General features: G+C 48.6%; 8 protein-coding genes across 8 annotated transcripts; 3 read left to right on the forward strand and 5 right to left on the reverse strand.

Moving 5' to 3' along the window:
* Positions 1-9: 9 nt before the first annotated feature.
* On the reverse strand, positions 10-1672 carry FMAN_11044 (uncharacterized protein; the record flags this gene model as incomplete). The annotated part of the gene is made up of 2 exons (XM_041833805.1): positions 10-1040; positions 1096-1672. The coding sequence occupies 2 exons, from the start codon at positions 1670-1672 to the stop codon at positions 10-12; spliced, it is 1608 nt and encodes a 535-aa protein (XP_041684132.1).
* Positions 1673-2515: 843 nt separating this feature from the next.
* FMAN_11045 (uncharacterized protein) lies at positions 2516-7388 on the reverse strand (the record flags this gene model as incomplete). The annotated part of the gene is made up of 2 exons (XM_041833806.1): positions 2516-7193; positions 7243-7388. The coding sequence occupies 2 exons, from the start codon at positions 7386-7388 to the stop codon at positions 2516-2518; spliced, it is 4824 nt and encodes a 1607-aa protein (XP_041684133.1).
* Positions 7389-9330: 1942 nt separating this feature from the next.
* On the reverse strand, positions 9331-9931 carry FMAN_11046 (uncharacterized protein; the record flags this gene model as incomplete). The annotated part of the gene is made up of 3 exons (XM_041833807.1): positions 9331-9366; positions 9424-9488; positions 9541-9931. The coding sequence occupies 3 exons, from the start codon at positions 9929-9931 to the stop codon at positions 9331-9333; spliced, it is 492 nt and encodes a 163-aa protein (XP_041684134.1).
* A 1462-nt stretch (positions 9932-11393) lies between these two features.
* FMAN_11047 (putative neutral amino acid permease) lies at positions 11394-12852 on the forward strand (the record flags this gene model as incomplete). Its single annotated transcript, XM_041833809.1, has 2 exons — positions 11394-12746; positions 12796-12852. The coding sequence occupies 2 exons, from the start codon at positions 11394-11396 to the stop codon at positions 12850-12852; spliced, it is 1410 nt and encodes a 469-aa protein (XP_041684135.1).
* Positions 12853-13352: 500 nt separating this feature from the next.
* FMAN_11048 (uncharacterized protein) lies at positions 13353-15020 on the forward strand (the record flags this gene model as incomplete). The annotated part of the gene is made up of 4 exons (XM_041833810.1): positions 13353-13821; positions 13868-14091; positions 14140-14568; positions 14622-15020. 4 exons carry the CDS (start codon positions 13353-13355, stop codon positions 15018-15020), a joined length of 1521 nt encoding a protein of 506 aa, XP_041684136.1.
* A 213-nt stretch (positions 15021-15233) lies between these two features.
* On the reverse strand, positions 15234-16477 carry FMAN_11049 (uncharacterized protein; the record flags this gene model as incomplete). The annotated part of the gene is made up of 2 exons (XM_041833811.1): positions 15234-15607; positions 15655-16477. 2 exons carry the CDS (start codon positions 16475-16477, stop codon positions 15234-15236), a joined length of 1197 nt encoding a protein of 398 aa, XP_041684137.1.
* Positions 16478-17971: 1494 nt separating this feature from the next.
* Positions 17972-18919, reverse strand: FMAN_11050 (uncharacterized protein; the record flags this gene model as incomplete). Its single annotated transcript, XM_041833812.1, has 1 exon — positions 17972-18919. The coding sequence occupies one exon, from the start codon at positions 18917-18919 to the stop codon at positions 17972-17974; it is 948 nt and encodes a 315-aa protein (XP_041684138.1).
* Positions 18920-21128: 2209 nt separating this feature from the next.
* FMAN_11051 (uncharacterized protein) lies at positions 21129-21935 on the forward strand (the record flags this gene model as incomplete). The annotated part of the gene is made up of 2 exons (XM_041833813.1): positions 21129-21230; positions 21276-21935. 2 exons carry the CDS (start codon positions 21129-21131, stop codon positions 21933-21935), a joined length of 762 nt encoding a protein of 253 aa, XP_041684139.1.
* Between the last annotated feature and the right edge of the window lie 157 nt (positions 21936-22092).

Here is a 22092-nt window from a genome sequence, read left to right on the forward strand (position 1 = left end):
GGAATCTACTTAGAATACCCGGGATCCTCCAAACCAGGTCTCCTTCACCTCAGCTTTCAGCAGCGTCTTAGGATCCCATTCCATGTCAACAACAATAAAGTCAGCCAGTTTTCCAGGCGCCAAGCTTCCAACACGATCTTCAGCAAACACGCTTCTAGCTGCACCTTCTGTAGCCGCGACAAACGTCTCGCAAAGCCCTAAGCTAAAGTGCTCGTGTACTATCTTGGGGTTCTCGGGGTTCTTGGAGGACTGTCTGTTGATAGCGACATGGAAATTATGCATAGGCGACCATGGTGATGTAGGGCTATCAGTGCCAATCGCCATCAAGGCACCTGCATCAGCAAACTCTCGATACGCAAACGCTCTCTCATATCGCTCATCTCCAATGAGTTCAGGCCACATTGTCAACGCCGTTGGGTCAGCATGAATCGGTTGTATGGAGGCTGTCAAACCAAGCTTTCCAAGCCTCTTGGCGTCTTCTGGGGAAACAAGCTCCAAGTGCTCAATTCTATGCCTTCGGCCTGGCGTAGCGTGTTTCTCAATAGCATTTATGGCCATTCTCACGGCACCGTCGCCAATAGCATGTAAGGCAACTTGCAAGCCACCAGCATCAGCTTCTTTGACAACGGGTTCGAGGAACTCAGGCTCCCATATTGGCGGCGGGCATCCTGCAGTGGTATACGGCTCAGAGAGGTAGGCAGTGCATGCGTCAACGATTCCGTCAGTGATAACTTTGATTCCGACAAGTCGAAGATCAGGACTTGTTATCGAGTTGTACAACTTACTCAGCTCAATGGCTCGCTGCACTTGTTTCGAAATTTGTTCAAGGTTGGCGGTTGGCTTGATGAGCCAGTGAGCTGCTATTCTTAGTGAAAGGTTGGGTTCTGTTTCTTTGAGTGTTACGAGAGCGTCCCATGCTTCTTCGTCCATGGCCATTTCGACTGCCCCAGTGTAGCCAGCTGCGTTGTACTCTTTTACGGCGGCGCGGATCGCCTCTATTCTTTCATGCTTGGGAGATGACTTTGCTTGAAATGGCCAAACTGCATGATGCTGTTAGTCTGTCAGTCTAAAACAATCATACTAAGGTGCACTCACTGATGGACATCATGGCGCCTTCATCTAAAAGACCAGATGGCTTTCCATCTGCATCACGATAAATCTTGCCGCCGGCTGGATCTGGCATCTTATCAACCTCAAGCTCCTTCAGAGCCGCGGTATTGCACCAGCAAGAGTGTAAAGAGCCCGCGTCAACAAAGATAGGCCGAGGATCGAGATCATCCAGCATAGCAGCCGTAACTCCGCCAGGCGTCATGTAATGCCTCCATCCTTTACACAGAATAGTCGGTGTATCTGGGTTTTCAGAAGCATATTTTCGAATACATGATCGGATGTCTTCGAGTGAAGTACATCGTGACAGATCAAGCTTTCGAAGGGATTGGCCGAGTAGGAGGAGATGCATATGGCCATCAATGAAGCTGGGGAGGACGACGCGCTGATCAAGGTCACGGATGTACACATCTGAACCTATGGTATGGGAAATCTCATTACGAGACCCGACTGCGACTATCTTGTCGTCTTGGATGAGCATGCAGTCTGAGAAATGGGCGTTTCCGTTGAGGCCAGTCTCTGTCTTGGACAGGATGCGACCGTTGACGAATAATGTTTTGGCCATTGTCTTGGGGAGTTGGCGACTACTAATGCAATTTTAGGAGAGTTATGAGCTTGTGGGATCAAAAGAAGAAGAAAATGCTTGAAAACGTTGCGATGTTTGAGGTAGAGTCGGATTATTAGTGTCGTCTGATCTCCTCTACCCCAATTGAATTCCGAGCTTCCTTCCCAGTGTGCAACCCCAATAGCCCATAATAAAGTCTTTGGTTTGGGAGTTTGCCCAATTAGCATTCTCAGAGAGATAAAGCACTGACTCGTTTCTTAGTTCCCCACTCAGGTCCAGAAACGAATCCCCAGTTTCCCTATTTCCGAGCGTGTCTGATGTTGATACTGACCTAAAGCCCTACGGCAGCAAGCACGCACTAAATATCTCGCCCTTCATACCACATCGCTAAACACTGGATCGGAAAGCAATGGCTTAAGAGCCCAGCTCGGTCGTTCTATAACCCGCTCAAACTGGAAATTGGCTGACCACTCACCGCGCCTGGCAATTGACGATGTGATTGGAAAATCCTTATCGCGTGGAGCTCTCGCACGATGACGCTCTTCCCCACGGGGCTATCGGTCCAAGGGCTTGGATACCCAGTACGTACTTGCCTTGTCGACGATATAATAAGCATCATCCTCCCCAGGTCAGTTGACTTCTTCCACCTTCTTCCCACCAATGACTTGACCTGCTAGCTTTTGCGTTCGTTCACTATAAGTCATCCCAAGATCTCAAAGAACTCCTACGTTATCGGTTATTAGAAGCGTTGCGAGGTTCAGGGTGATATATCTGAAATCAATTTGTACTCAACTACTTATACAAGACAGCAAGGAAAAAAGGTAATAAGAGAGAGTGACAAGATTAACCGCCCTTTCCAAATGCAGGATAAGAAGGTGTACTAGAATCACAAGCAAATCTAACAAAGTATTTGCTTGATGATCCAGAGCCATTGACGATGACAGTACCATCCGGAGCTGTGACAGTAACTATCATGGAATAGTCTCCCTGAGCATTAGCCCAGAAAACCCGGAACGGCGTATAAGTGCCCGCTGTCAGCTGTATATTGAAAGTCTTGGAGCTGGAAGGCCCTGAAGAGTAATCCTGCTCCAGATCTGCATTGGCACGTGTCCACGATGATAGCGCCTTATTGCCGAACCAAACCAATGTAACCTCATCAGAATAAGGGACAACAACTGAATAAGTACCGTTGATAGGCGCATATAAGAATGCCCGGTGGTTAACAGCCTTATACTGCCATGTCTGACTTGGTGCGCCAGGATAGATAACCTGGGCTGGGCCTGAGTTTCCTGCTTTGACTCCTCCTGGCTCTGTAATGCCTATAGAGCTTGTGACACCAGTGTAAGTGGGTGTAGCTGTGCCGAAATATGCTATGTTGAGGGCAGAGTAATTAGGCGGATCAGCATTGTAGTACGAGTTGGTATAGATAGCGTATTCCAGACCACCGTTGTTACATGTTTGATCTGCAGCCTTGGTTCCAACTGCGGGAGCGACGACCACCACAGTGGCAGTCTGTCCGGCGGAAGACGGAGTCCCAGTGGATGTGCTGGCGCTCGAGACAACAGTGGTATAGCTAGTTACAGTGGTGTATGGTTGGGGTTTCTGCATAACCACTGTAGCAACGCCGCCAGGAGATGTTGGTGATAGGGTAGTGGTACCAGTTGTCGTGAAGGTACCCCAGCTTGTGGTCGTCGTATAGGACTGGGGTCGTTGAACAACAACAGTAGCAACGCCACCCGGAGATGTCGGGGATATGGTAGTGGTACTAGTGGCTGTGAAGGTACCCCAGCTTGTAGTAGTTGTGTAGGACTGAGGCAAGTCCACAACGACAGTAGCTACACCGCCTTGGTACGCTGGTGACATTGTGGTGGTTGATGCTGCTGTAAAGCTGCCATAGTTGGTCACAGTCGTATAAGGCTGGGGTGATTCCACAACTACAGTCGCTACACCGCCCTGAGATGCAGGAGCCATGGTAGTGGTTGTTACCGCTGGGTAGGGGCCATAGCTGGTCACAGTCGTATATCGTTGGGGTGACTCCACAACAACAGTCGCTACATCACCTTGTGATGCTGGTGCCATTGTAGTGGTTGTTACTGCTGGGTAGGGACCATAACTGGTGACAGTCGTATATCTTTGGGGCAGCTCTACTACAACACTAGCAACGCCACCTGGATATGCCGGCTGATGAGTGGTTGTCATAGCTGATGGGTAGGGACCGTAACTAGTTACAGTCGTGTATGGCTGAGGACTCTCTATAAGAACAGTGGCTACGCCACCAGGACCAGTGGGTGCTAACGTTGTAGTAAGAGGTTGAGTCCAAGAGCCATAACTGGTCACGGTAGTGTATGCCTGAGGACTCTCGACAAGGACAGTGGCAGGATCTCCGGGATTGGCCGGTTGGTTTGTCGTAGTCAGAGGTGCAGTCAGGCCATCGACATAGGTCGTGATCGTTGTGTACACCAGAGGGCTCTCAATGACAACAGTAGCTGGATCCCCAGGATTCGCAGGCTGCTTTGTCGTTGTCACAGGAGCACTTAAGCCATCAATATATGTCGTGACAGTCGTATGTCCCAATGGGCTCTCAACAATGACCGTAGCAGGATCACCAGGACTGGCCGGCTGGCTTGTCATAGTCTGAGGTGCAGTCAGACTATCAACATACGTCGTGATGGTTGTATACGCCAGAGGGCTCTCGATAACAACAGTGGCCGGATCCCCTGGATTAGCCGGTTGATTGGTCGTGGTTATAGGAGCAGTTAAGCCATCAACGTAGGTCGTAACCGTCGTATGCGCCAAAGGGCTCTCAATAATAACCGTGACAGGATCTCCAGGATTAGCGGGTTGGTTTGTCGTAGTCATAGGTGCAGTCAGACTATCAACATACGTCGTGATAGTTGTGTAGGGCTGAGGAAGACCAACGACTACAGTCATCACATCACCTGGATTAGACGCCGGTAAGGTTGTAGATGCCGGGCCCGCGAGGCCTGGAATGTAGCTTGTGACAGTCGTGTAGGATTGAGGGAGATCAACCTCGACAGTAGCAAACTTTCCTTGCACATCGGGAGAGTATGTTGTAGTCTCAGCTTCAGTCAGACCATCTTTGTAGCTCGTGACGGTTGTATAAGGCTGGGGGAGATCAACTTCTACAGTGCCGACCTGACCTGCGACAGAGGGTGGATATGTTCGAGTGGTGGCTGCAGTGAAGGAACCATAGCTAGTGACTGTAGTGTAAGGCTGGGGGAGATCAACCAGGACGGTAAGAGTTGGGCTGGACCCATCACCGCTTTGAGTTGTTGTCGAGGCAGCTGTGACGCTTCCATATCTCGTAGTAGTCACGTATAACTGCGGATCAAAGATCACGACAGTGCCCCTTGCCCCAGGAGCAGATGGAGTTATGGTGGTAGTTGATTCGGCTGTGACGCCTCCGTACGAAGTAACGGTCGTATAAGGTTGTTGCATCATAACCAAAACAATACCTGTCTGGCCAGGAGACGGGGGAGGCGAGGTGTATGTGGTAGCGGTCGAGACGGCTCCATACGACGTAATTGTCATATATGGCTGCGAGTTGTAGACTATCACGGTGCCTGTTTCTCCCGGAACAGTCGGGGTTATGGTGGTAGTGGATGCAGCCGTAATGGCTCCATATGAAGTAATGGTGGTATATGGCTGTGGATCGAAGACCACCACAGTTCCCGTCTCCCCTGGAGCAGATGGAGCTATAGTGGTTCTGGATTCAGCCGTAACGTCTCCGTATGAGGTAACGGTCGTATATGGCTGTGGATCGAAGACCACTACGGTGCCAGTTTGACCTGGGGTAGATGGAGCAATGGTGGTTCTGGATTCAGTCGTATAACCTCCGTACGAAGTAATTGTTACATATGGCTGTGGATCAAAGACCAATACGGTGCCTGTTTGACCTGGCGCGGACGGAGCTACGGTAGATGTCGATGCAGCTGCAAAATCTCCAAATGAAGTGACAGTCGTATATGGCTGGGGATCGAAGATCACTACAGTTCCCGTCTGACCTGGGGTGGATGGGGATATGGTAGATGTCGATGTAGCTGTAAATTCTCCAAAGGAAGTGACGGTCGTCCACTGATAAGCCTGATACATAACAACAGTGCCTGTTGCATCTGGGGCAGTTGGAGATATGGTGGATGTCGAGTCAGCTGTGAAATCTCCATAAGACGTGATGGTAGCCCATTTGTAAGGCTCATATACCATCACAGTGCCTGTCTGCGCTCCAGGATCTGGCGATAGAGTGGTTGTGGACGGAGCTGCGATTCTTGGATCGTGAGAGGTGACGGTCGTCCACTGATGAGCCTGATACACAACAACGGTGCCTGTTGCGCCGGGAGCAGTTGGATATATTGTGTTTGTTGATGCTGCGACGCTTCCATAGGAAGTAACTGTGACCCATGGATCTGGCTGGTATACCACAACGGTACCTGTTTGGTCTGGAGAGGGTGGTGATATAGTCTTTGTAAATGCGGCTGTGATCGTTTCGTCATAAGAGCTGACTGTCACCCATCTATATGCCATATACTCGACTATCGTACCTACATGACCGGACGCAGAAGGCCACATAGTCGTTGTATGGTCAGATGGAGCAGTAGGATCATAGGAGGTGACGGTCTCCCACTCGTACGGATCATAGACAATAACAGTACCAGTTCCGCCAGGAGCACTGGGAGTTATTGTACTCGTGGCAATAGCTGTGATCGAGCCATCATAAGATGTCACGGTAACGTATTGAGCCAATGGGCTCGGTACCACAATCACCACCGTACCAGGTCCAGGTCCTGACGGGGTTTCGGTGATGGTGTAGGTCCCAGTGTCCGTGCCAGTGCTAGTGATGGTTGTATAGTCAATCGGGGCATCCGAGGTCATCTGAGACCTGGGGGTCATGACCCAAACCGTTCCTGTTTCACCGGGTCGAGCTGGAGATTGCGTGCTGGTCATAGGAGCAGTACCAGTTCCTTGAGTGGTTATTGTAGTCCATGGCACTGTAGGATCTGAAGCAGTGGTAGAGCCGTCCTGGGCAAGAATCTTATTCATAGGTGCAGGAAAGCTACTAGTGTCCTGCCCCATTACTGTAGAACCTGAAGAAGTGGCAGGGTTGCCCTGGGAAGGAGTCTGGATCGTAGGAACAGCAGCACTATCAGTATCCTGCCCGATTGCTGTAGGATCTGAATTAATGGCGGAGCTTTCGGGCTCGGATGGAGATGAAGTCAAGGCCGGAGCTTGGGAGACAGGCGCCTTTGTATCGCCTTTCCTGTAACCTTGCATTCTGACGATCACGGTTACTATGTCGCATGGATTTTGGGTAGGCAGAGTGGTTGTCTCAGGCGCAGATATCATACGGTCAGTCGACGATAAAATGGTCACATGGCTCTCTACCATGACAGTCCCACATGATGGCTGACGGTCCGCAAGGGGAATGTTGTAGGTAGTGTTTGGTTCACCATGTCCATAGAGGGTAGGGGGGACGTAAGAATCATCACTTTGAAGGAGAAATGTACTACAGACATTAGCTAAAGAAGGCCGATGAGAATCCCTACATGTCATACCTTGTCAAAATGTCATACAACGTATTTGATCCGTCAATTATCTCGATGGGCTGCGTCTGGATGGCCCGCTTGCCTATCAATGTTGCATCGGACCCTGTGCCTGAGAAGACCAGGGCCCAGAAGCCCGCCATGCGACGACGCGACATGATGAAGGAGTGTAGGGGAAAAAACAACCCTGTCAATTGGCTGAGTAATGAGAGAAATGAATAAATGGTCAGTTGGTCAACTGCAATAATCGAGGAAAGGAATGAAAGAAGGAAATAAATAAATAGCACAACGTGAATGCATAGGCCAGAGGCCGATCTGAGAAAGAAGGCCGGCATCTAGCTTTCATCATGAGGCACCATCGGCAGAACTTATTTTATTTTAGTTCATCCACCTTGATCATTTTCATCCACAGTAAGAATGCGTGAAGTTTCCGGCAAGCCATTTAGTGCGGTTCCGGTGCCTACCAAAAGATTCGAGACCATGTGCAGTGTCCGACCCGATCCAGGAGTGCTGAGCAACCATGTCCTCGGCTAGCTCGGCAATCTCTTTGCCGCAGCAAGAAATGATATTATTTATTACAGTTTGGGCTAGTAAGTTCAAAGTGTCTCTCATGTGGCTGTCTTATATCAGGGCAGTGGTGCAAATGGAATGCTAAGCTCCCATTGGGGATATAAGCTTTCAGCCACAAGTCTCAATTGCAAACAACAGGTCGGAGGAATGCAATATCACTCAGTGGTATTCTACTCTGGGTATAGTCTGGGAGATCATTTCTAACTCTTTTTCATACATAATTGGCATAAAAGAAGAGGTCTGTGATCTCATAATTGATCGAGACTGGAGGGACTTGTCTGTTCTTACTGGTCAACTTCATTTCAATCTGGCAATATCTATAGAGAAAGCATCACTCCTGTAAGCATTATGTTAATTGGTCTAGATGAACAACGTTTAAGACATGTCTCTGTCCCTGAATGTGCGCGGTATGAAAATAATAAAGCCACTTAAGTTGAGGAGGTTACTAGGCTTGGTCGAGATCGAGGATAAGGTTTTGCACGACGTAATGCAAATCAGATCAGATCTTGTGGCGCCGGGCGGAACACGGTTCGTATGAACTTACAAGCTTATTATCACGCGGGTGAGTACCAAAAGAGCTACTGTCCATGCCGCAAGTCAGATCTCTCTCGGTGCGGCCCTTGCATTTCCCCTGCATTTCTCCGTCATTAGCCTAGCTTCTCGTCTTTCGTTCTGGCTAGCGTATTGCTTGTTTCTCTTGCGATAGCTTGCCCTGAGCTATGGTGGAACCTCCCAGGGACGCAGTCGACAGTACACCTCCCTATCTCTTATGGGTCTTGGCCTGATATGGAGCTCACGATGCTTCACAGGTACCACTCCACTGATTCTCAACCCTCATTTTCATCCATTAGTTTCCCAGATAATGCACTATGAGATTTAAATATACCGAAATGAGAAGATAAACAGATATCCAATTAGCATTCGCAGCACTACCTCGACTTGACTATCAGTTCCCCCACTCAGGCCACAACAGGAATCCTCACTGTTTCCCAATTTCCGAGTGTGCCTGATCTTCATGCGGAATTAAAATCGCAGATTATTAGTTGCAGGTTCCTCAACACAGCTAGATTACTAACTAGGAGCGCCCAATATGGCCCGCTAGCGATGAAAGTATTTAGCTAAGAAGGCCAGGGAGACAATATGCACGCAAGGGAGATTGTAATTAAGTATGCTGTATGGCGACGGCTAGACAGGTTATATATTGCTGGTCTTGCTATAATTCACTAGGCTTGGTCTGCCTACATATAGGCTGTAGTTTCCTACGGTTTTCAGGTGTCTTTACAACCCTGATAATTTGAAATCAGAAAGTCATTAGGGATATCTCTTCAGGCTGGTGTTATTTAGAGGCACTATTACATATTAGATAATATTTTATCACGCTTTAATGTATCTATATATATAAATATTACTTTGCAGTGCTAGAGACCATTACCCGTCTAGCTATTAATGATTACCTATTTATTAATAAGAAATGAAGCCATCTCACTCCGAATCAATATACATTTTTATAGAACAGATCTTAGTATATCCCTAAACTCGCGAACAACCGATAGAAATAAGGCCGCCCTGTAGTAACACAAGTTAACATCATTCAGTGAACGTTATTAGGAAGTAAATGCTTACATGGCTGTTATCATTACAGCAAACTGCTATGGCCGGACAAGCTGCGGGATTAGTAATAGAAGAACCTGAAAGGAAATGTTAGGCCACGAAACGAAAAGGTAGTGAGGGAACACATACATGTTGCTCCGAGGACAGTGTTGGGATCTTGAACCACAATACCAAGCAACCCCAGAAGAAGGCTGATGACGGGACTGGTAGGGGTTCCAACAGTTTGGCAGCATGTCAGGGCGGCTGGTGCAACGCATATGCTAGCAGCAGCAGTAGTGGTAGCAGCAACCGCGCTTGATTCTGTCGTAGTCTCGAGGATAGATGTGATGGCAGCCGTTGTCGTTGTCGCGTCAGCTGGCTCGGTTGACACAGTCGCTGCGAAAGTTGAGGAGAACGACTCGATCGTCGTCACACCAACAAGTCCAGTGGTTTCAGAACTGCTCTCGACGCTAGAGGGTCGGCAAGGACCCGCTGAAACGGCACCAAGAAAGATGGACAGCGCCAACGCAGAAAATCGCATCTTGGCAGATCAAGTGGCTTCAAGCCGTTTAAAAAAAAAAATTAGTAGTTGATTGGGGAAAATGAAACAAAAGAGAAAGATATCTATCTAGCGGCGCAAAGGAAATAGGAGTACCTGCGTTGGAATAGTAAGCTAATGCCAATAGTTTCTCAGTAGTGCATGGGCTAAGACCAGAGTCGCCATTGAAGCGAAATGAATTGCATGCAACAGTGCTCTTATTGGCCAAATCGCGACCGACTTGGAAATAATCACGAGAATGTCGGTGCTCCTCGAAACATCAACGAAGTGCATAGAGTAGCTGAAGTGAGTTGCATCTTACACGCGGAAAATAGAGCAGGTCAGCAATGTTCGCCCTCCAAACAATTCCCCGTCTCTTATTGTCGTTTGGTTTTATTGTTATCTATCTTTAATCAATTAATACGACAGAAGTGGCTTTGCATCTGCACCTACTACAACGAAACCATGTCTTGTGCCAATGAACAAACTTATGGGAGCTATTTCGTCTCCCAACACTTATCAGCCCCAACGGCTAACCAGACTGAATAAGCAACATTCATCTGCGACTGGGTATACAACTGATTTCCGTTAACCAACGTCAACGGCAAGTCATCTATTAAATTAGGCATCAGTCCAAGTCTACTAGCCACGCTGGATCCGCATTATGTGGCAAGTGTCATCGCGGGGCCCCGCATGGCGAAAAGAAGTTCACCAGATATATGTGTTACAGGGACATTGCCTTGTTACTACTGCCGCTGCATCTTTCAGATGGATGACATGAACCAGTGGATGCGAATGATCACCAGGTTCCCCATTTCCGAGCGTATCTGATCCTAGTGCGGAATTTAAGTTGCAGATTATTAGTCATACCGTAGATTCCTCAAGACCGAGAGGGTGGATATCATCTCACTGTCCAGGATATCAGGTAGTTGATACAAGGTGAAGAAGATAGAGTGTTCTTGTCTGGTTTACGAATGCATTGACGAATTCGTATCTTTACTGTTGAGTATCCGATGCGTCTCATATACAAGGCAGAGTCAAGAGCTCGCTTCAAGCATCATGCCCGACATTTGTCCAAACTGCGCCCTACAGCAGCAAGCACGCACTAACTATCCCGCCCTTCATATCATAGCCCGCCAAAAACTGGGTCGGAAAGCAACGGCTCAAGGACCCAGAATTGGTTGTTCGATAACCCACTCACGCTGGGAATTGCACTCAAACTGGGAATTCGTCTAACAGCCATCGCGCTCGGCAATTCCCAACAGTAACTAACGACATGATCGGAAAACTCTTATCGCGTGGATCTCACGCAGCTTGACGCTCTTCCCCACGGGGTTATCGGCCCATGGAATTGGATAAGCTTGGCTTGTCGAGGATATATAGACATCATTCTCCCCAGGTCAGGTCACTTCCTCAACCTTCTCTTCCCAAATCATTTCCCTTGTTAGATCTTTGCTCGTTCATAATGAGTCAACCCAAAACCACAAACGACTCCGACATCATCGTCGCAGGTGAAAAACAAGATGGCATCCACCGTCAAGCATCCTTCAGCGAAGCCACAGCGCAGATGTTCCAAACCGATCTCGAAAAAGAAAAGACCATCCAGGGCACAGCTCATTTCCAGCGCCTGGGTTGGAAACGTCTTACCGTCGTACTCATCGTCCAGGCCATCGCCCTCGGCAGTCTTAGTCTCCCTGGAGCTTTCGCTACCCTCGGAATGGTCGCTGGCGTTATATCCTGCATTGGAATCGGGCTTATCGCTATGTATGCCAGTTACATGGTCGGTCTTGTCAAGCTGAAATATCCTGATATTGATCATTATGTCGATGCTGGTCGACTTTTGATGGGAGGCTTTGGTGATAAACTCTTCGCTGTTGTCTTTTTGGGCTTGTTGATCTTGGCTACTGGCTCCCACTGCTTAACCGGCACCATTGCCCTTGTCAAGATCACGGGTAGCAGCGTGTGTACCCTCGCTTTTGGGGTCATCTCTGCTGTTATCCTTATGGTTCTTGCGATTCCACCTTCATTCACTGAGATTGCGATCCTCGGTTACATCGACTTTATCTCCATCATCCTTGCGATCGGTATCACCATGATTGCGACTGGGATTCAGAGGTCAGACGCCCCAGGTGGTTTCTCATCTTCTACTTGGTCAGCGTGGCCACAGGATGACCTTAGCTTCACTCAGGCACTCACAGCGGTCTCAAATATTGTCTTCTCATATGCATTTGCAGCTGCCCAATTTTCCTTCATGTCCGAAATGCATACGCCTGCCGATTTCACAAAATCCATCGTCACTCTGGGTCTTACAGAAATCGTTTTATATACCATCACGGGATCAGTAATCTATGCATTCGTTGGCCAGGAAGTTCAGTCCCCCGCCTTGTTATCCGCCAGCCCGTTGGTATCGAAAGTCGCGTTTGGCATTGCCTTGCCCGTCATCTATATCTCAGGCTCAATCAACGCCACGGTCGCTTGCAGATTTATCCACGGTCGACTTTATAAGAACACTATTACACGGTTCATCAATACCCGCAAAGGCTGGATCACTTGGTTGGCTGTTGTTGCCTTTGTGATCTTCCTTTCGTGGGTTATCGCAGAAGCTATCCCATTTTTCTCCGAGCTTCTGGGGATCTGTGCGGCCCTCTTCATTTCGGGTTTTTCGTTCTGGATCCCTCCCATTATGTGGTTCTTCCTTCTCAAGGAGGGCAATTGGTATGATAAGCACAATGTCAAGCGTGCTGTATGTAATTGCATTGTCTTTATCGTCGGTTTCTTTGTGTTTGTCGCCGGCACATATGCCAGCATTGACCAGATTGTAAGTTTGCTGAAGAATTCCCATTTTACGATAACTAATGTAACTACAGATTGCCAAATTCAATGGAGGCAGTGTCGGCAGGCCTTTCTCCTGCAATGTGGCTTAAGACTTTGTCATTATTCCTGGGTACGGAGATTGGTACATAGGTCCATCCCATAATAGATAGCTTACCGTCGGCAATGAATAAACTCTGTTGATTCACTTGTATGAGATAAAAGCCAAATGCATCATTCCATCGGATTCTCCGTCTTGGTTCAGCAACTGGTTCAGCACCTAGACTAATAGTTTGGGATCACTGGCCTCCGACAATCGGAGCTCCATCGACTGATTACACTGAAAATGCAATTACCTACCATAAATCGCTATGTGTCAAGGAATAGACTCAAGTTTTGTTACGAAAGGTCCAGCCAGTTATTCGTTGCTGTCAGTCGTGCTCAACAGCGCTAGTTTCAGCGCTTTAGTGCAACCAGCGCCCTGAGTGGTTTAGTCAATCCACTGAACAGGCCATTAAAGCAGCATCGAATCCACTTCTTTTCCCCTCGCTTGATTTCCCACCTTGCACGTTCAATTCCGAGCTTGACAAACCCCACAACACAACAACAGATCATGCCCCGAGGACGCAGGGGCTGTTGGACATGTCGCATCCGTCACAGAAGATGTGACGAGTCCTCCCCAGAATGCAAAGAGTGCAGTACTCGCAGTATTACTTGCCATGGATACGACCTCGATCCTCCAGAATGGATGAGCAATGATCAGTTACTGCAAGAAGAGCTTCGGCGGATCAAAATTGCAGTCAAGGAGAATTTCCGACGCGTCAAGACCATTCAGAACCGCCAACTTGCTCGGTCAACAGCTCAAGCAGCACAAGCTTCGCGTGGGAAAGCCACTTCTCGGCCCGGAGGCGAAGCAACTCAACGTCCAGCGCAAGTCGGCTCATCAACTACAAACACCATCTTTCGAGAGGCACAGTATCTTGTTCATTACCTCGACTACATCTTTCCCATTCAGTATGCTTTCTACGTCGATGCACCAGATCAAGGAGGGAGGGGGTGGCTCTTCTTCCTTCTTGAAAGAAGTATGATATATCCCTTGTGAAGATACTCACTCTGACCGCCAAACAGATGCACCTCTTCGAAACGCAGCTTTGACCCTTTCCGCCTTCCACCAGCATACCTTCTCACCCTATCATACGGAGAACCAAGAAGACGAACTATTACGATACCATACCAAAGCACTTCAAGAACTCCGACATGTCGTCCGCCATCGAGACGTCGGTGCTTCTGCCGATAACATCGAGGAATGGCTCAAGTTCCTTGCTGGCGGTATGTTTTTAATCTCCTTCGAGGTAAGATTACAACATACACATATTAGACTCTATTCTAACTCGGGATAGGTCTTCCAAGGCGGTATAAATAATTGGCAAGCGCACTTCAACGCCCTCGTATCCGTTATCCAGAACCTGACATCCGCCGACTTTCAATTCGACGCGTCCGATCCTTCGAGCCCAGACTTTGACTTCCAGCGAGGCATGAATACTGCGCAAAAGTTTATTCTCGCGAACCTCGTCTGGATCGATATACTCGCGCCACTGTCTACGGGGACTGCGCCGAGGCTACCATATCACGACTGGCTAAACGCTGGAAAGATTGACATGTCGAGGGTTATGGGCTGCTCAAACTGCATCATGGTCGCGATCGGTGATATGATGGCCCTAGATTCCAAGGCTATGACTATGGACCACGAATCTTTACAGATTGCCATCGATGACTTAGACAAACGCATAAATAACGGAATAGAAGCGGCGTTAGATGATAGATCAACGGTTTGTACCACTTTACAAGGTTATAAGCCAACTTTTGCTAATCAGCCTAGTAGTTGACAATGACCAATCGCTCCGTAACCCACCTCTTTGCAACTGCAGCACTCGTCCAACTATACACTCTTGCTTCAGAACACAATCTCAGTTCACCAGACCCCAGTGGAACTGTATCACGAGTCATCCAAGTATTGGACAGCCTACCTCCACATATATCTCTTCGAGCAACGCCATGGCCTCTATGCATTGCCGGTTCCATGGCACTTCCTCCTAATGAGCAGTTCTTTGACGATTTGTTGACGAAGCTCATGGATCATGCTGAGGCAGGCTTCACAAATTGTGGTACGGTTTATAAAGTGATGCAAAATGCATGGAAGCAACGACGGCGAGACCCAAGTAAACTTTGGAGTGCACGGCAATCAATGGAGGATATGGGTATCTGTGCTCTTCTAATATGAGGTCTCTGTGACGAGGCTAAACGGCAGTAGGCCCTGTTCGCCTGACCATTAGTGACGAGCCCGCCACTGAGAAACTCTCCTACTACAACGCCTTTAGAGGTATGGAGTATCATAAGACATCTCAGCCAAACTTCCATTGTCACTTCATTTCACAAACAGCAAGCCGCTCAAATATTATGAATTACTTCAACTACCCGATCCTACATCTATAACCTACTCCTTGCCCTTCAGGCTGAAGCGGTACTTCGCCTGAAGAACATAAGGGTTGCCACCAGGCTCATAGAGCTGCTTCTCAAGTCTCTGCCACTCAGGGTTGTTGATGCCGTCAATGTAGTCCTGAACCTCAACGACCATGCATCCATACTTGGGGATAATTCGGGGGAAGTCCTTGTTATCCTTCAGACCCTGGGTCTTCTTGAGAGGCATGGTACCCTTCTGCTGAGTGCAGCTGTAGAATTGGAAAGCATCCTGATCAGTGTAGATGTCGAGCTGGATGCCAGACCAGGCGGAGGAGATAGTGGCCACGGGACCCTCGGTTCGCCAGTCAAAGTTACCAAGCTGGCCACGGTTGACGCTGTAGCAGGTGTCTGAGATTGTTAGCGATGTTATAGATCGTGTGAAATGAGAAACTAACCATATCCTGTGCAGTTGAAACCGCAGTTGTTCTCCAAATCCTTGTTGTTGGCTTGGTCACCAATCATCTTGGGCTTGCTCCAGAAATCATTCACAGATCCCTTCTTGTTGGGAATGATATCACCAGTAGGGATGAGAATGTTATCGGTCGCAACACGCTGGCCACCGTAGGGCATGTAAAGGGTATGGTTGGAAATGGTGCTTGTCTCGTTGTTGGAGAAGCCGTCAAGATTCCAGTAGGTATGGCTGGTGAGCATGATAGGGGTCTTCTTGGTGGTCGCAAGAGCAACAATCTTGAAATCCCAGTCCATGCCGGTCAGGGTGTAGGTGACGTAGGAGACAACCTCTCCGGGGAAACCCTCCTTGCCATCGGGGTCAACGATGGAGAAGGTGATGCTGGAGTCGGTGTACGACACAACAGTGAAGTTGCGGTAGTCCCAGCCGTCAGGTCCGCCGTGGAGAGTATCAGCGCCCTTGGGCGACTCAGGCGTAGGGTTGTCGTTGGGCGTGACGTGATACTTCTTGCCGTCAATCTCGAACGTGCTGTTGCGAATACGGTTGGCGTATCTTCCGGGAACACCGCCGAGATGGGGGTGAGACTCGTCAATGCTATAGTGCGTAGCATTATCGAAGCCAGCAACGATATCTCGGGAGATGCCGTACTGATCGTCGATCAGAAGATTGGTGATGGAGGCGCCATAGGGAATGAAAGCGGCCTTGATGCCATCTCCCTTGATCCAGTATTTGCCATCCTTGTCGGGACCCTTGCCTTTGGTCGCAAGGGCCAGTGGGATGAGAGCAGCAACGACAGCCTTGAAGAACATGATTGCGGATGATCAAGGTGGAGACTGGCCCAGCAAGAAAGAGCGAAAACCCCAAGCTTTTATAGAAAAACCGACGATCTCTTGTCTTTTTCGCGCAGCAAACTTCCACCAACAAAACCCCTCTCCAATTGAAGGATCTCAGGGTCTCGTTTAGTGATCGTCTGATGAGCTTTCAAGTTCAATGACTGGTGCGGCTGTCATCGTCATCCAGGAACTTGCCATTTGATCCGCGATCCTGGGGTAGTTTTGGAGCTAAGAAGCTTCCCCAGGTTCTCCGCGCGAGTGTAATTGGTGCGCCTGGGTCGGGTAATCTTAGCGAACTCTGTTCTTGACATGGTTGTGCGAGTCTGGATTGGGATCGTCGTGCGGGGGAAATTCAGGCTTTTTGCACGTTCATGGCATTTCTACAGGTTCGGCAGCCGTATCCCGCCGAGGGATTCGCCGAGACAAGGCTGGTGGTAAGCGGTAATTATGCGACGGGTGACAGCTTCACAGCCCCTCCAATCAGTTGACAAGCTAATTTGAAGCTCGAAATGCAATTTATGTGATGGAATCCCCGACCTGGCTATATGTTACAGGCTGATTGGTTTCAATTGGAGTGTACAGAGTATTTGTAAAGATTATGAATCTGAAAAGTCGGGGAACAATAACACGAGGTTGGGGAAATGTTATTGCAGGGGTCTGGGAACTTATGAGAGTTTTGACGTCATTGTCTCTTACAATCATACCCTAGAGTCGACGTGCAGAATTCCATGTTGCATTTCGTGATACTACCTGCGAGCTTGTGATGATCATCCGTGAGACATGCAAAGTAAGATTGTCTGTACGGGCACGGCCGCCCGAGTTCAGGAACCAAGGCTTAGTGACTCCAAGGCGGCATGAAAACGTGGCTCTGGGACCATCAGATGGAAATTGGTGTCTAATGATTGGGTTCCATCTTGTTGGGACGAACTGGACGGGAATGCTCAACGGTCTCCGTCTGTCTCACATCGGCTGATTCGTTCCAACGAATATACAGGGTAGCTTTGATTACGGTGAGTTTTAGTAACATGTGATAAGAATCTTTCACGGTAGCTACATGAACTTGGCGACTTCTGAACCTGATATAGCACCGCCGCGAGTTTTCCCTTGTGCAAAAATGTCTCAGTATCTAACCAAATAACTCGGCATTGACATGCTAGACCATTTTGTGAGGAGGAGAAATTTGTATACCTAGGTCTTGAAGTCTGGCCGCACAGAACTTATGTCGAAGTCCTCGACTTGAATCTTCCCTTCAAATTCAGACAACGCTGTGGAGACGGCACGTATCGCTCCACCACTCGGAGCTGCCTTACGCTCCGATCTCTCCTGTTCTGGGCGGAAGTGGATCCACATCGACAGCCGAATGTAGAGAGAAAAGCTCACACGAAATTGTGACTTCTACAGCTTCTAATTATTCTCAAATGCAATCTAATAAATGGTATCACTATCTATCGTCTATCATATACGTCTACTTTACCACAAAGAAAATAGTGACACAAGGGCCATGACCAGCATGATACCCAGCGAGGGTGCGTGGAAACTGCCCCCCGAGTCCCCGGACATCCCCTCCTCGAATCCCTTCTCTTCACCACCCAAATACTCCGCACCCAGCTTCGTCAAACCCCCATCATCATCAAAAAGCGACACACTGTCGCCAGTCCACTCGTTCGCATCATCTTTCCTAAATGCTCCAAACCATGCATAGGCCTGCACATCATCACTCTCATCAAGATAAGGAAGACTCTCATTCATCATAGCCAGCGTCGCATCGTCGTCCTCTTTCGGTAGAGCCATTTCCGTAATCCAGAACCGTGCGTCAGGCGCCGTCTCGTTGTAAAACTCGCGCAAACTCCCCAGCCAATTTTTAAGACCGCCTGCGTCGCCGTACCAATGCACAGCGACGAAATCTGTAGGACACCCATCGTCGTCAATGTTGTAGCAGGATTCATTAAAGTCGCGTAGCCATTCAAGACCGCGTGGTGAGCCGGTGACGCTGGGATGGCTGATTGACCACTTGCGCTTTGCTTTTCTGAGAGGGACGATGTGTTCCATGTACGCGCGCGCTGCATCTTTGGCAGATATCGCGCTTCCGCCAGTGTCTGTTTCGCCATCTGGCTCGTTGAATGTGAGGAGGTGCGTAGATGATTCGGGAAGCCCATTTAGTCGCGACTCGAGCTCAGAATCTGATGCATCGTCGAGGCCGTGAATCAATGGCACAAATGGTAAGGAACTCCCGATTTGACCGTTTGGCCAGAGGGACCAGGTGTAATACCATGCGATCTCGGAATTATTTGAGATCAGGAGCTCATTATCCGATTTATGGTCATCTCCATGGTATGCAAGGCCGCGTTTTGACGAGAGGTCAATGCTCTCAGCGAGCCCCCAGAGGCATAAAAATGGGTACAAAGTTGATTGGCGCATTTTGGGTGTTAGAGTGTCTGGTATGCTGTGAAACCCTCGTTCAACCAAGAGCGCTTTAATACGTGATTGACAGCTGGAAAATCAGGATTGAAACATATATTTTAAGGTTCTAGGATTCGTTTCAGAATGTCAAGGGTTTCCTTGGAATAGCTACTTTTCTTTTGTACGTGTCGCCTGTCTTTTGGCTGGGCAGAGTGGCAATCGTCTGAGCCTTGTCAATGATGTCATATGTCCGCCAAGTTAAACCCTGCCTCGACACCAAGACTTGGCAGCGTCAAGGACTCTCGGTATCCTGATACTGACATAATTGGCTCACCGCTCGATTTAAAGAGCGTAGAAACTCAAGCCTCGTGGAAAACTTACCGCTTTGGGACAATTACCTGATTTGGTGACGACACGTGGGTTTCGCATGCGCTCCTTCCGTGTTTTTGAGGAGGTAAGATACTTACTCAAAGTCTAATTGAACCGCGACGACCCCATGAACGATATGGCCTTTAATTTACAGAGACAAATTTGATGCGGAATGCGACTATTGATCTGACATCCAATATCACGCGTCGTAGTCAAGGTACATCGCGGCCCTTTGGATGCGCCAGTTCGGCACTTTTGGTGAGCCATCTGTGGGAAATATCAGTAAAGGCAAACGAACACTGCCAGATCACGATCAATAATAATTACCTATAACTATAGCCCTCTTGTATAAGATATTTACTGTAGTATTTCTTCTGTATGGCAGTAGACGGGCTGAGGAGGCCACCTGAGTTCATTTGAGAGTATGGACTTGGGGGCATCTGGAGACGAAATGAGCGAAAGGGTTCGCTAATGTCTAGGACAGAATGGGAACTGCTGCCGAATCATTGAGACTCCTGTTACGATCAAGGTACAGTTGGCGAGGCATTGTAATAATCTAGAAGAACGCTCCTGGGGAACTGTATTTGCCCAAGATAACAAATAGGGGTGTGTAGGGCCTGGGAGAAAATGGGATGAACATGAATCTGGTGATTTTCATCAACTTTCAAGGACAGTTATAGCTATATGTACCGCCATAATAGTTCTTCGTATGATCTGACGAAAGTAGCTACTCAACCACTTCATGAATGGCTGCTGCAACGTCTCTGGGCAGCCTTCTCAGTACGAATAATCCTACTCCAATGATAATTCGTAGCTGTTTCAAACGAGTGACTATTTTCGGTAGATCAGAAAACCCTAGATAAACACATATGGTTAGATCACCGAGTGAGGGCCGAATGTTGAAGAGTCACCGACATGTCGCCGCCCCATGGTGATCGACAAAGAACGCGGGGTACTCGGTAGGAGCCGTGGTGCATAGACCTGGAAATCTTCTTAAGTACTCTAGTGTTTCAAAACAATATCGTTAAATAAGGCTCTTAGGAGATAGGCCGCTGGCAATTCTATACGAGACTGTTTGCGTGAGCCATAAGAGCTTGCATTTCCTGTCAGCAAGGGTCATAGCTAGTGTAACGGCTCGGCCTCATTTACTCCTCTCGTTAGGTATCCGGCTCTTCGCATTTAACACTCGCGGAAGTCTGATCATGGGTTTTGCAGATCATACTGGGGTAGCGGAAAGTCTCCGAAATCCCCAGGTTCAGGCGGAGTCTCCGCCCGATATTCAGGTCCGACGACCCCAAAACGGTCACATCCGATGAGTTTATGCGAGGAAGTCTTGGCATTTGTCCTTGTTATGCATACATTCGGGCCGTGGCCGATCGATGCTACCCTTTTCTCTCTCCGCAGTGAGCATTTGGCCTAGTTTACCAAAATGACTTGGTGTTAAACTTGTCACGATATGTCTGTTTTTCAGTCCAGGGCTGGAAAGAAGCGCCGAAGAGTGAGTAATGCATATTATAGTCAGGAGTCAGAGAGCTTTTCCTGACATCAGTTGACAGGGCTTGAAGAAACATCATAGGTGGAACAACCGTCCTCTAAGAAGTGAATGTTCCGCTTAATGGCCGAGGGTGATGGCAATGATCGGGATGGCTTCACAAACTTGAAGTGAGTCCTATGATCAGGAGAAAGGTTCGGAACGAGAGAAAATGGAAATGATCTTCCTTGCAAGCGACGAAAGATTTGTGAGAGAGCAGGGGTAAAACGTGTATAAGAAGCGCTGATGGCCTCAACAAGTTCAACAGTTTCGACACCATTGAACAAGCCTTTACGCCCAAGATTACGAGATCTACAAGCTATCAACATGTTCACCCTTCAAGCACTTCAACTTGCCTCCATGTGCACCCTCGTGTACGGACATGGCTACCTTAGTAAGCCCATGAGCCGAACCGGTCTTAACGCTGAGGTAAACATTCCCATCCTATCTATGACTCCAGTTAACAAGTGACAGGCCGGCCCAGATACATGCCCCGAGTGCACTATCCTCGAGCCTGTCACCGCCTGGCCAGACCTTGACGCCGCCAAAGTCGGTCGATCTGGCCCTTGCGGCTACAATGCCCGAGTCAGCGTCGACTACAACCGGCCCGGCGCCAACTGGGGCAAACAACCCATCGCCACCTACAAGCCCGGCCAAGTTGTCGATGTCCAATGGTGCGTTGATAATAACGGCGACCATGGAGGCATGTACGCCTACCGTATCTGTCAAGACCAAGACATCGTCGACAAGTTTCTTGACCCAAACTACATCCCCACCGAAGCTGAGAAGCAAGCTGCTGAAGATTGTTTCGAGGAAGGACTTCTTCCCTGCACTGACGTTAATGGCCAGGAGTGTGGTTACAGTCCTGACTGTTCTGCTGATCAGCCATGTCATCGCAACGATTGGTTCACTTGCAAGTCTTTCGATGGCAACTCGGATGGCAAGGGTTGCCGTGGTGTTGACAATGCGCCGATTAACTCGTGCTACACCTCTATTGCTGGTGGCTATACTGTGTCTGGCAAGATCAAGATCCCAGACTATGTCTCGAACCATACCCTTCTGTCATTCAAGTGGAACGCGTTCCAGACCCCCCAGGTTTACTTAACTTGTGCTGATATCGCGATCTCGGCTTGATCGTATTTGCATGTCGGGCATGCGATCTTGGCTGGAATATTCCTCGGACTGGTGATGCACAGAGAGTCTCGTCATACAGCCGAACACAATACTGAAGTGATAGTCAACAGCCTGTACGAGTCAGTGTTATTCTTTAGGCTAGGAATTTCTGATTTGT

This window comes from Fusarium mangiferae (assembly GCF_900044065.1).
Source record: "Fusarium mangiferae strain MRC7560 genome assembly, contig: FMAN_scaffold008, whole genome shotgun sequence".
Classification (NCBI taxonomy): Eukaryota; Fungi; Ascomycota; class Sordariomycetes; order Hypocreales; family Nectriaceae; genus Fusarium; species Fusarium mangiferae.